This window comes from Cryptotermes secundus, unplaced genomic scaffold (genome assembly GCF_002891405.2).
Source record: "Cryptotermes secundus unplaced genomic scaffold, Csec_1.0 scaffold779, whole genome shotgun sequence".
In the NCBI taxonomy this organism is placed as follows: Eukaryota; Metazoa; Arthropoda; class Insecta; order Blattodea; family Kalotermitidae; genus Cryptotermes; species Cryptotermes secundus.
The window spans coordinates 1,980,052-1,994,535 of NW_019737096.1; the positions used below are offsets into that span (position 1 = coordinate 1,980,052).

The window sequence follows — 14,484 nt, forward strand, 5'->3', positions numbered from 1 at the left end:
CGTCCAAAGAGTCCTTCTATCTGTGAAAAATGAGTATGGAACTGAAAAACGGCCTGGTCTCTGAATGGGCTGGAAGAGCCATTGCAAAGATATAAACAAACAAAAAATAAATAATAACTAAATTATTAAAGAAATGCTAGTTTGTATGTGGATAATTATGGGTTTAAATTAAATTTTTATTCTTGTATATAGAATTTTTTCTCATAAGTTTCGAGGTAATATCCTAACATTAGCTTTAGAGAATTGAGTGAGGTCATGAATAAGGGGCCACGCCATAGCTCAAGCAGTTAGTCGCTGGCTTCTCACCGCAGTGGCCCAGGTTTGATCCCGGGACTGGTCAAGTGGGATTTGTGGTGGACAAAGTGGCGCTGGGGCAGGTTTTCTCCGAGTACTTCGGTTTCCCCTGCCAATCTTCATTCCACCAATATCTCCACACAATCACCCTCACCTATCATCTGGGGCTGGTACAATAGGCCAGAAGTGGCCGCACTACGAGGGACTTAGTCCCACCCCACTAGCAATAAAATAAAGAAAAAGGGAACAAGAAGAATCTTAATCAGGGTACAAATTCCAGGTATTGAAAACCGGTAACTCATGAGTGCTAGTCATCTACTTGCCAAGCCAAAGTTGCTTCATGTCTCAAACTGCCATGCTTCAAGTTGTAATTAGTGTTTGTGTAGTATTATATAATATTCTGTAGGATCAATGAAAATATATAAATGCAGAGTCACACAAATACATTCTTTCCAGTTTTTGAAGGATAGGCAGCATGACTCAGCACATTTATTCCAGTACCATTCCATGAAAAGAGTTAAAAAATTTACCCACGTATGTCAAGTACCAGAAGGGCTGAAGTGATACCCATGTTGGAATGGACAGCTCGTCCTGTAATAACTGGTGACAATGTGGGACGTGTTACTGTGCAGTAAAGCTATCCCTGTAATAGGCCGTGAAGGCCCATAGGGTTGTGAGAGGTTGAGGGTCCCAGATTTTTTAGACAATTGGCTCAAAGATGGCAGTAAGGTTGTCAACCTTACATGCTGGCCACTCTTTACTCCCCAGGAAAATTATTTAATTAATTCCTGGTACTCATTTCTGTTAGAGGCTGAGTCAACCCCAGGGCCATAGTGTGGCTGGAAGGATTAGGTAAATAGAAAAAAAACCAATGACCTCATCAAGACTTCGGCTTGTAGCATAGCCCCTCAACCAACTACGCTACTGCATGCCCCGATATAGTTATATAGTTCGCTAATTAATGTTATTGTCTTCTGTATCACATAGGAGCCAGCTTTCGTAAGATTCAAAGTTATCCTGCTATTGATAAGTTGTTAAATGGATGGTATTTCATATCATATCCAATAAATCTTTCTGGAATAGTAATATTTATTTAAAGTTGACATTTATAAAAATACATGATGACAAGTTGTAGGTATTTATATTAAAATATTCATCAAATTTATCACTGTGTATTTGTGATATATAAATATAAATACATAAATTACTAATCAGAAATATTAAGTTACCAGTACATAATTTGATCATTTTGTGCAAACCATGTTGTTGTAATATCACAAAGGAAGGGCATCAAATAAATTGACAACCATTACTTAGCAACAAATGACAGGGACAGGGGAAGTATTGAACTTTTTGTTTCATTATATATTTACATTATTAGCAAGAGAAATTAATTTAATGTACTATATTACAGAGCCCAGTGAAGATAATGTGAAATACAGCAAAGGGCACAGCTCTTCTTACTTCATGTATATTTTCTGATGATGTGACAGATAATCATGGAGGTCTCTGAACGTCTGTTAGCTATTGCAGAAAGACTAGAGGTCAAAGTGAATGCTAAGCAAGAGGTAAAGAATTCCTGCTGTGAAGTGACAAAGGCCTGTCTGGAAGACAGTTGCTGATCAAAAGGAGATGAAGGCCTGTTGAAAAGAGGAGGGTTGAAAAGAGGAGGGGGCCTTCTGGGAGGTAGGGGAGGCAATTCTAAAGGAGGTCAAGACTGTCTTGGAGATTCAGGAAGTCCCTAAAGATAAATCTGTAGTGGAGGCTATCAGAACCCTGGAGAACAGATATGGAACTGGCATCTAGTCAGTAGCTGCTGCAATTCAAATACCATGAAATGGGTTTAAAATTTGCATTAAAATTAATAAAAAATTATGTGACTTTATTGCATGATCTGTATGTAGATATTCTAATTTTTAACTCTCACATGACTGTATAAATTAGTTTTATGAGGAAATATGACCTTGTAACAGAGATAGATTAATTTTACTGAATGTGATGTTCAACTGTTCTGTGAGAGAATGATAGAAAAAAGACACATATCAACTTATGCAAAGTGAACATTAATCACAAATATTAACAAGGCTTATTTTTTAATTTTATTACAGTCCTAAATAACAAATTCTCTTGAATGACTGACTTGAGCAAATGATTCATTAACTGCAGTTCATTGACTTTGGATTTCAGCCAGATAAGGAATTTATGAAATGTAGTGACATGTGAAATAAAAGAGTCTGGCAGCAATTGCAGGAGATTAATGAATATGATTGCCTTGAGTATGCAGCTTGTTATCTATCAGAACATCTTCGTTGTTCAGTCACAAAATTATAATTCATTTATTTACTTATGTAAAGAGCTGGAACATATTCCCAGACACCTTGAAATCAATGTCATAAGCCTGGGTTCTCTTCTCTAGACTGTGAGCACATCAAACATGATTAGCATTTCAAGTTAAATTTTTATTTTAAAATTTAAGGATTGCTATTTATTAAGACAAGTGAAAGACATTTAAAGTTACTGGAAATTTTATTAAGTGCAAGGTTTGCAGATTGTTCTGCTATGTGTGACTTGAAGTCGATATATATATATATATATATATACTGGCACTGATGTGCTGAATACCACTTTCTTTTATATGCACCTTTGGATACGTTTCAGGAAGAAAATGTACAGTCTTTTACCCTATGATAATTCATGATGTAACAGCCATGTAATAGAGATACAACAGTCATGTTGTCTATGTTTTAAGCTCAAACACTATACTTTTATTTGCTGCAGGTACAACACAGTGAACACTTTTGTTCTCACAATTAAAATATAAGTTCCTTCACAACATTACTTTGGGTGGCCAAAACTTGTTTCACCGTTGCATTGCCTTTCTTTTAGGGAGGAAGGTGAGATGAAGACTTCACTATAACCATAAGCACTCGAGTGAGATTTAAAAGCAGGTCTACAATAACCAACATTTGATGTGACAGCATGATTCTGATTGAAGATGATCACCACAGTTGATTAACACAAATGTGCAACAATATTCATTCCTGCACAGTGAAATTTGTTTTCACCGTCTTATCTGGAGGAAGAGTGTCCCTCCATATTGTATTTCTAGCGACACCCATTTCTCAGTGTTTTGTGCTAGAGTTTCTCGTTGCTAAGATTTACCATATTGTAGTACGAGTGGTCTGGAAATCTCTCAAGCTCTATATAATCAGTCTCTGTAAGCAAGAGTTGCTCTAACAACTTAATTAGTTCATTGAAACTAGGGCGTTCTTTAGGATCCTTATCCCAGCAGTAATACATGATGTTGTACAGCTCTCTGCGGCAGTGCTCTGGTTTGTCTAACCTGTACCCATCGCGCACCTTTCTCATGACCTCAGCTGCAGCAAGACCAGGGTATGGTGTGGAGCCTAGAGTCACAATCTCCCAGATGAGAACTCCAAAACTCCAAACATCAGACTTGACAGAAAATATGTTGTCATATAAGGATTCAGGTGCCATCCAGCGAATTGGAAGACGACCCTCTGATTTTCGCTCATACACATGACTTGAGATGATATCTCGGGCAAAACCAAAATCTGCCACTTTGCAGATGTGATTCTCTCCTACCAGGATGTTTCTTGCTGCGAGATCACGATGGATGATCTGTGGAAATTAAATTTGTTATTATTATTATGTAATGTTTCCAAACTCTTCTCATGGGAAAGGCAGATGAGCTGGGTTGTAGCAGCCTTGTAACATGTTAAAGATTAGTGCATATGAAGAATTTTTATCTGATGTCCAAACATATAAGAATGATTTTGATTTGAGCTTCTCACATTGATGACTATAAAGAGTTCTGTCTCCTTGGATAAAATGCCTTACGGTCGAGTAAAATCCATCCCATATTTCAGAGGTTCAATGACTAACTCCTGTGTTTGCTCTTGATTTCATACTGATTTCCTGCTTTGCTTTCTCTTAAACCCTGTAGATAGAGGTGATATGTATCTCCAAAAGGTGGTTGATTTTCACCGAACTACACACCTTGTATCCCCAAAGATATATATAAACATACTAGACACACTAGTGTAAGTATGTTATTTAAGAAGATTATGGTCATGTATCTCCATTGGTACAGGATCTGTTGTAAGGCATTAATGCAATATTTTTGTACAAGCTTTCTTGCAGGAAATTAATAATTGTTTCGTTTCTTTTAATTGTGTGTGTTACTGGGTAATACACTATATCATTTGGCTTACAGGGACAGTGGTGCTCAGTTTATCCTTGGTATTTGATGCAAATATGAAGTCTCTAGTATGCTTTTAACACAAGGCATTAAAATTTACTAATTTGACAGAGTGTTTGGGAACTTCATGCATAAATGAGAAATGAGAACAGAAATTGAAGGTACTTCTTTTGGCTTGTTTTTGACTTCATCCATTTTCTGGTATGTAAAAGACAAAAGACCACGACGTTTCAGAGACTGGATCTGTCTCCGTCTTCACATGGGTGGGGAAGGATAAACCTACTCAGTTGTGCCCGTTAGAAAGAGCTAGTCTCAGTCACTGGATAGTGATTGAGTGTGACTGAGGTCCAGTGATTGAGACTAGCTCTTTCTAATGGGCCCAACTGAGTAGGTTTATCCTTCCCCACCCACCTGAAGATGGAGACAAATCCAGTCTCCGAAACGTCGTGGTCGTTTGTATTTTGCATACCAGATGATGGCTGAAGTCTAAAACAAGCCAAAAGAAGTACAGTATACACCATCGTCAGAATCCTTTCAAGTCTATCAGAAACTGAAAGGATTATTTCTGAAAAACTGTCTAATCATGAAGAAAATTACATTATAAGGAAATTTTAGTGAGGGTCTAGACTGGCAGCATTTACATGCAACCCTTATGCAAGAGCATAATACAGTACTTAGAAAGTAGATCTCATGATCTTGTGTTAAGAAGGCAGCTGGTAGACAGGAACAACAGGCAATACAATGGGTAGTCTGGAAACATACTCACCCCCTTTGAAGAGAGAAATTCCATGCCACGAGCTACTTGATATACAAAAGAAGTCAGATCTCTCGATGTCAGACTGTTGCTGGGACCATGCAGGTTACCATAATAACGCTCAGCACGTGAATTGCGTAGGAAACTTTGTAGCTTGCCATGTGGAACATATTCCATGATAACAAACGTTGGTTCTAGAATACAGAAAACCAATAGTAAAAATTTTGCCTTATTAGCATGATTCCTAAAGAAGCAGGTATTTGTGTTGTTGTAGCCGTACCACTGACACCACCAGCTTTATTTGTAATCAATATTTCTTTTAGAGAAATTAAGCATAGGATGTAGCAAGAACATGCAAGGGTGACTTAGCCCGATTCTTGGTTTCAAGAATAGGGCCTGCTTCACTGCTACAAAGACCAGACAGGAAGCACCCCGCAGAGTTTTCCTGGAAATTCAGTTAGAAAGTTGACTGGCGGGATCCTTTGGTAAAGTTACACTTGACAAGTTTTGAACCCCATAAGTCAAAAGTGGGAAGGCCAGCAACCCACGCTACTGGTATAATTTTTCAGGCAGCTGTCAAAAACGACGTTAGGACTTTAAGGTCCAAAGTCCCAAATTAAAGTTATGTGATTGGAGCAGTGAGAATTATGGTTAACTCCCTAAATTCGAATTGTTCCAATCAGCAGAAATTAGGGTAGTAACTTGGAGGCGGAGCTGAAGCCGCGAAGATTTCTTGCTTCGAAGCAGGGTCAGTCTGCGAGAGGAGTCTCTGAACAACCCTCCAAGTGTACAGCCGAAATTATGTTTAAGTGTTTGCAGGAACAATCTCTGGATAACTCTTCTAAATTTAACGTGAAATTTTCTTTGTGCTAAAAGTATAAGTGAAAGTGCAATTCTAGGGGTTGTGCTAAAAGAAACAGCCGCTAACTAACTAGCCAGGGATCCGGTCGCCAACGTTGGAGAGATTTCCAGGTGTTTTAAGGAAGTGCAACAAGTGCTGTTAAATGTACGTGTGTAGCAAGATCGGCTAATTAAAAAGTGTGTGTTAGTGCCTACCTAAAACACTCTTCTCTTTCCCGCTGACGCGAGGCCCGTATTCACCCTGAGACCGAATCTCATCGCTCCAGTGAGAACGCGGTACCTAGCACCTGTAGTTTCCAGTTCATCCCCCCTTTTCCCCGAAATGTAAGCCGTTACAGTAAGCTTACTGGCGCCCAGCACTCCGATAACCCATACCCCGCAAACTATTATCCACCAGAACAACAAAAAGGGAAACAGAACTGGATAGGAAGGACGCAGCAGCAACCTGCCAACTCGAAGTAACAACAGGTGAGAGGGAACGGCTAGAGGAGCAGATGCAACCAGCAACCAAAGGGCTCTTCAGAGGACTGCCGGAGAAGGACGGTTAGATTGTCAGCATGAGAATAATTCCCCAGTAACTGTTGAAGAAATCAGTCTTATAAGGCAAGCAATTTAAAAGACTTTTACATAGGAACTATACTATTACCAAAATACCAAATATCAGTTGGTATGGTGACTAGGCTGGATGACCAAGAAATTGGGGTTGGATTCCTGGTAGGGCAAGAGCTTTTCTGCTCTGCATAACGTCCATAGGCAGGAGCATGAAGCTGACCACTCATTTACTTCTACCGTTAGGCACAGTAGATCACTGTGGTCGTGGTGCAAGGGCCAAGAAGGCCCACCCCTTATACATTCATTCATTCATTCATTCATACTTCTTGTGTTCAGGTAAAAAATGAAGGATCTCTGCCTCCACTCCTCCATGCATCTTCATGGCATGGTGCTTAAGTAATTAAGCCCTGAGTAAACTGTACTTGAAAATAGAACTGTCTCTTCACTAGAAATTTTGATAAATTAGAGGAGTGCATACTGTTCTTTTACCTTTCTCAGTGCAGCAGCCCAGCAGTCGGACCACATTGGGGTGTGGCTCTAGCATCTTCATGACCTGGAGCTCCTGCACCAAGTCTGAGCGCTCCTTATCTGAAGCATTCTCTTTCAATGTCTTCACAGCCACTACTGTCGTGCCTTCCCGCCCTGCAATGACAATTAAAAACTCTCAAACAGATAAGTGGATGATTTAGTTCTTGTAGGGTTTTAAGTTCTCACAGCGGTGGTTATGAAGGGTTCCATCTTCTGGGACATATCATCATGTAGTTAGTTGGCTTTAAAGAACTACACATTACGGCTGGACAACCTGGGTTTGGTAGCTGGCAGGGGGCAAGATATTTTCTCCTCCTCATACTGTCAAAACTGGTTCAGGGGCCCACCCAGTCTCCTATCCAATGCACACTGGGGGTTCTATACATGGAGGTAAAGTGACATTAGAATGAAGATAAACACTCAGCTCCATCTAGTGCCAAGGTTAAGATTGATGGAGCTGTACCTCCACTCCCTCATATGTTTTCATGGCATATTGCCTAATTGCACAATTGCATAATTAAATACAGGGATAATTTTACCTTTATCAAATATGCATATAGTGTTGTGGTGACTGTTTCTTGTGGTATGTGTTTCTTTTGCATATTGTATTTGATGTTATTCACTTATGAAAAGACTGTGTGTAAGCTGCATTGTAGATTTCTTTCACTTGTAGGAACCATGAATTTTAGTCAAAACAGCACTGAGATGGAAAATGTTTAATTCTGAATATTTCACTATTGGTGGAGAATGGTGGAAGATAATTAAATTGAAGCAACTGAAACTTTTTTTATATATGCAGCTTATTACCTGGAAAGGAAAAATCTCTGAATTTGTTAAGGGAGGGGTAAGTACAAAGGAAAGTATGTGCTACAGTTCAACAATTTACCACTGAAATTACCATAATCATTTCACATAATTGTTCTCTGATGGGAACTTAACAATTTTCCATGACTTTCCCTTCTAATATCAGCATTTATAAACATTTTACCATAAATCAGTTGCCACTGTATAATTAAAGCAGTTCTTTATACACAGGTAGTGGCTGAATAAAGAGATAATATAATATCACTGGATGCTATGTTACTTCAATCATTCATTAGTAATGTCCCTATACTTAGTCTGCTTCAATTCATGGAGAGGTGCATGATGATCAGCAACACTGGCAAAAGGAAGATTGTATTCAAACTTTTAATTAAAATATTTTGCTCAGAAAAAGGGAAGTATTAGGGCTTCAGGATTATAAAAAGCTCTACTTCTAGTGTTTCTGCTCAGATAGTGGTTATTAGATACTTTTGATAGCATACTCCTTCTCTTAAATTGCATTACTTAAAATTTAATGACACCAACAAAGTTTTATTTATGTAACATTCAGGCCCAAAATGTTTCATTGATTTCATAAATCCTTGCTGCCTTAAAATTCATAATTTCAATTAATTAAGATGAAATTTATACTTCATTAATATGATACTATCTTAGGATTGTCTGCAGGCACTAAGAAAAACACCAGAATCTCAAGTCATGATGGCACTTATCTGAGTTAGTTCTTATATTTACCATCAATGTCAAGGGCCTCACAGCGCCACACCTGTCCAAAGCATCCTTCTCCCAGGATGTTAAACACCTTGAGGCGGTGCCGGGGAAATTCCCAACGGTCATCAGGCTTGGTGTTTCCTGGTGTCAGTTGCTGAAACATTTCAGTAATGCACATCATAGATGAAAGCATAAAAGCAGAGATTTCTGCTCTTCATGCCAGAGGAGACATTTGTGTAGGTAAATCATATCAGATGTATTTAACTGTCAGTAATAATGGTCCATATCTTTCAGGAATGATAAACTGTATCATATCATCATCTTTCTGATCCCTTGAAATATTAGGGCTGTTTCCACCTGTTATAAATATCATAAAACAGAATGCATCTGTAATTTCAGAGATTCCCCCAAACCTATTTTTCCTTCTGGTTTATATTTTAAAATCTTTTTGGAATCTTGTGAGAGCTCATCCTGCCAAAGTGCACTGTCCACTTTCTTCTGTATTGTTCTATAAATTATGTTATTTATAGAATCTGTAGGTCCCTCACAGCTTCTTCAGTTGTTTTATTGTTTGAAAGAGTTAATTCTGTCCTCCCTATGAAAGACATTCCTGCTAATATTGGTCTCTTCAATTACAGTAGATAACATTAAGATCCAATTACACGTATACCCGTATACCTCTAATATGCACTGTTGATAGTGGAACAGTAGTTTTTCTAGTTCATGTTGGAACCACGTTAATCCTCATTTGGTTTGTACCAACCTGCAGGTTTGTGTCCCGATCCCAGCCCTCATAACGATTGCTGTGGGCGCGGGGACCCCGCCAGTGCTGTAGCGCCATGGGCTCTTCCAGCACAATGCCGCTAGATGGCTCCTTATGCTACAAGAACAGGAATTAACACTGAATTGTAGACTTTATATTAACTCCACAATTGTACTGATATCACATGCATCCTAGAATGATTATTCTTTCACTGATAGGATGGGGTCTTATTTTATTCAGTGCAAATTTTCTTTAAGTGTGTGATTTGCTGTATTGATACACATGGGAAGTTGTGTGAACACTGCCCCTAGTTACAGGCTTACACATAGATATCCAAAGGATTGAATTCCACTCTCATTTCTAAGGACTTCAAAATCTACATACAGAAAAACTATTTAGAATTCTACCACATTGGACATTTAAAGGTTACCAGGAGCTTCCAGCATGATAACTATAAGCTTGTTAATGATTTGTCTGCCTCCAGTATGTAGCTGTATATTCATGATGTGAATACAGTATTCATAACTTATGTGGCCATTGTTAGATACAATTGGCAATGGTGTATTATGGGGTTAGTAGTTTCAAGATGGACACTTAATTTCGGGCAGCCTCTGGTTGTATGTAATCAGCTGTAAGACAAAGGGATTGAGAATATTGTCATGTGCTGGAGTGACTATAGATGGGGTTTGGATTGGTAATTGGATTTATTGACCACTTACAAAACGTAACAACAAGTGACTATAGCACTATCGCTGACTTACACACTCAGCAGTTAGTTACATACTTAGTTTTCTCAGTCTGCTGTATCTTCATCAGTCTTTGTCTGGTAATGGCTTCCAATGATGAACATCCCTCAACTTCCTTGCTCATGTCCTTATTGACTGGCAACAATCTCACAACTGAGGCACTCACCAACCAACTCACTTCATTTCACTTCACTGCACTAACTAACTCATATCGGTCGTTCGAGTGATATAGCCTCAGACCCAACCACACAGGAAACACTTCCAACAGCACTTCTATCATTGCGCGCTAGCCGCTGCCTAGCAACGGCTCCAGTACTGTTGTGTATTTACGAAGCTATTGCATATCAATGGCCGTTGTCTCGTTTGTTTCACGGTCATTGCCTAACAGTGGGTCTATAGCCACATTGCACCTCCTTAAGACTATTTGTCCCGAATAGCCTACTGGTGTACCACCGCTTCTTCTTTTCTGAGGGCTGTACCTGCGACGCCTGTGATCCCCCCCCCCCGGTGATTACTCTCCAACAGATCCCGCTGCTCTCTGCTTAAGGCTGCCTGTCCCGAGCGGCTCCGTGATAAGATGCGAGTCAATCTAGGTGTACCACTGTCATCCAGATCTTTCCTGAGGGCTGTGGGCAAATTTTCCGAGAGTGGCTGGCACTCCCACGTCTCTAGCTCTTCAACTGTGGATAGTCTCTTCTTTCGTCTGGGCGGTGGTGGGCTCCTCCACGATGTTTTAACACTGATTTTTCGAATCGTCACGAGAGATCCGGCTCCTAGCTTGACTAGCTTCAGCTCTATGGTCTGTCTCAGGGTCTCATTGACATTTCTGTAGCTGGGAGTTTTGTTGTTACCCAGGGGTAGCTTCTGTTTCAGATCTGGGTTTCTTATATCACTGGTGCATTCCGGGCATTTCCGTTGTCTATTCTCGATCGTCGGTCCCCTATGATCGCGCCACTTATGCCGTGCAGGTCATCCTTCTGCTAGCATTTGAATTAAGCAGGATTAAAAGAAATTAGAATGTTGTACATTATGGTTATTTTATCAAGAAGGACGAGGATTTGAACAATTAATTTATGCTTTATTTTTAAATGGTATTTTGAAAATAATACTTCATGTCACAGATGTCTCTTACAAGTGATTACATGACGTCCATGGATATGAGAGAATACTCATACTTGCCATATATTCCTTGTTACCCTTATTCCTGTGGCGACACAACTTACGACGGAAGAGCCACGCGATTGCCCCTCCCAGTACGAAGAGCCCACACACCACGGAAATGGGTATCACGGTTGCTGTGAGGTCAGGAACTGAGGTCACCGTGCCCTCAACAGAGCTCATGTTGTGTTGAACACTGCCACCTCCAGGTGGGGGTGTCAGAAATGTTTCTGTAGTCTCAGCTTCTGAAACATTGAATTAACTTTATTGCTAGAACAAACGTTATACGTCGGTCACCCTTGGTCATGGAAGTGGTAAGTGGTACATACCTCTAACGGGCTCTAGCTCTTCGGGTGGGGAAGCAGTTCTCAAGGTTGTCTGCTCTTGTGACAGCGGCGGCGGCGGCGGTGGTGGCGGCGGTCTAGGCTTGTGACTTATCTCTGGCACAGGCGGGGACTGTTGAATGAAACCAGGTGGAATGTTGCCACCTCCGGAACCACCTGCTCCCGGGAACTGGGGGCCAAAATTTGGTAGGAAGACTGTTGCCCCCGGCGGAGGCCTATCATTATTCAGCTCTGTGGAGTTGGGGGCGGCTGAAGAGTTACGAATTCGCGCCCACACCTCCGTCTTACTCATTACCTGACCGTCGAACACGGTGACGTAGAGGAACAGCTGCTCGCCTCCCTGAAACAGCACCAGACGTCGATTAGCATATCCAGGCCTAGGCTGACATGTGGAAAATCGTCTTGTGATAGCATCCGAAGGTTTCTTATTTTAGTTTCTTGAGGTGGGGTGATACTGAGTCCACTTTGTACGTCGGCCATTAATTGGCCTTTTGTAGCAGTCCTGGATGATAGTTGATGAATGTGGAAGAATCAGTGGAATAAGAATTGGCAGGGGAAGTCGAAGTACTCAGAGAAAACCTACCTCAGCTCCCCTATGTCCACCACAAATCCCACATGACCTGACCTGGGCTCGACCCGGGCCGCCGCGTTGGGAAGGCGGCGACTAACCGCCTGAGCCGTGGCACAGTTACGTCCGAAGGTTCTGAACAATTTTTTGGATAACACGAAGTTGGCCTGCTCATTCCCCGGTGGCCATATTTGGCATATCAAGAAACTTTGAGCCAGAAACTTATTGATTTGAGACTGCAGTTTTCTCCTATCTCAGAAGTTTATTTTCATGAAAATTAAGTAGAAGTTGCATCTGTCTGTGTAACATAGTAAGACACGTGATTTGTTATGGTGATTCTCTTGATGCACGTTTTTGGCGAAAATTTACGTCGAGAACTTTTCTTAAAATAGAAATACAAATTGACACTTTCGATCAACTTCAGGCAGCCGACGTTGTTTTCCTATGTGAGAGAATAGTATACCCTTCTGTGAGCTCGCTAAATATCTAATGAAATGGATAAAGTGTTCAGCTGCTTCATGCGAACTGACTGACATAAGCGCAGAAGCAAATACATTCTTATTTGGCTAACGCATATTAAGGTTGTGTTGCAAGATGAGACAACCCGGTAAGAAGGTTCTTTCTACCTATTTATATTTTTTATAAGGCTGTTTGCTTTGCTGTTTCAAATACACGACGGGATTTTAATGAAAATAACTTGAGACAAGCAACCATCCACCTCTGGAAAGATATATTTTACTATGTAGGATTTGAGGCTTTCACGGCGGTGACTATGAAGAAAGCAGTCTTCTGGGATTTGGCACATTGTATATGTGGTGTTAACCGACGATTCGGAGGAACGTATCGCCTCCATCTTCAGGGTAGAAGGAAAATTATAAGAAATCCGCAAGCGAAGAGACCGTGAGAACCGGTTGAAGACTGCTTTCTTAATATAGTTTACTCGTTTCTCAGTCGTTTGTTTCCTTTACTCTATCACATGACTGAAGTTGTCATTACGGTTAGCTTACACTGCGGATCTGTGTCACATTCAAAATAATTCTGATTAAATAAACACACTCAAGTTGTGGTGATAGCCCATAATCAATGTGTACATCAGTCAATCCGGCTAGCCATTAACCAGACCAGAAACTATTGTAGTTCGGAACAGTAGTTGATACAAAATTTTGAAGGATGTACCTTTCTTATTTCATGCCGGAAAACTAAATCACTTCCTGCAACAGATATAAATCGTCATTAAAAACAGAAGAAACGTCTGACCGAGAAATATTCTGTCGATAGATCAAAGCAGTCTAGCCGAAGGCGTGATGTGATGGTCGCACGAAATTGCTGTTTAAGAAAGTTATTTCTTTCCGTTGTGCCTCTCGTATTTGTGTGTCGTAAATTTTTCATTTGTAATCGACGAGAGAACGACGGCTCTTCCTGAGGAAAAGTGCCAGCATTATATTAATGAAGAAGTGGGCCTTTATAATTATTTCTTTCCTCGGTTTTTGGCTAACAGCACGCGTTCTCCAAAGGGCGAGACACTGTAATTTACGTGGCCTTCCCTCGATTCAGGTGCTATGCACGGAACGTAGTTGTTTGATCGTTTATTAGATAATAAAATCCGCTACTTAAACTCCGTAGGCTGTAGTCCGTAATCGAACTATACTGACTGAGCGACCGCCACTTGTCGAAGTTAGTGCCAATTTTTGCGAATAGAGGGTGTCGCGTGGTCAGTGCAACGGATTCCCACGGCCGTTAATCTCGGTTTTCTAGACCGGAGCCGCTATTTCCTTCAAATAGCTCCTCAGTTATCCTCACGAGGCTGAGTGAACGCCGTTCCAGACCCATTACTTCTCAGAAAATCTTCTAGCGCCAGGAATCGATCCGGGGACATCTGGTACTTTAGCCAGGAACTCTGACCACTAGACCACAAAGGTGGTCCTAAAATCCTCTACAACATACATCTAATTGGAATTAGCATGTTATCGAAACAATACTTAGAGACAGACAGGTGAATGAAAAAACATATAATTCAGATTTTAAGTCCTCACGGTGGCGACTTTGGAGGGTATTATCATCTGAAATATGAAGTCATACACGGTGTGTCCAGGATCCATTAGGAGTCTTTTTTTTTTTTTTTTAGTCGTGGCGTTAACGGTTTTGTGGTTTTATCTGTGGGTGG

General features: G+C 40.5%; 1 protein-coding gene across 1 annotated transcript in view; it reads right to left on the reverse strand.

Moving 5' to 3' along the window:
- Nucleotides 1-1,434: 1,434 nt before the first annotated feature.
- The window catches only part of LOC111870191 (tyrosine kinase receptor Cad96Ca), a 68,551-nt gene continuing 55,501 nt past the window's right edge, over nucleotides 1,435-14,484 (reverse strand). Inside the window, exons 3-9 of the mRNA XM_023862274.2 lie at nucleotides 11,738-12,092; nucleotides 11,430-11,653; nucleotides 9,505-9,621; nucleotides 8,766-8,895; nucleotides 7,173-7,325; nucleotides 5,283-5,464; nucleotides 1,435-3,936 (exon numbers count right to left, since the gene is read on the reverse strand). Coding sequence (XP_023718042.1) covers nucleotides 3,430-3,936; nucleotides 5,283-5,464; nucleotides 7,173-7,325; nucleotides 8,766-8,895; nucleotides 9,505-9,621; nucleotides 11,430-11,653; nucleotides 11,738-12,092 — 1,668 coding nt within the window. The 3' untranslated portion in view covers nucleotides 1,435-3,429. The remainder of the gene's footprint in view (nucleotides 3,937-5,282; nucleotides 5,465-7,172; nucleotides 7,326-8,765; nucleotides 8,896-9,504; nucleotides 9,622-11,429; nucleotides 11,654-11,737; nucleotides 12,093-14,484) is intronic.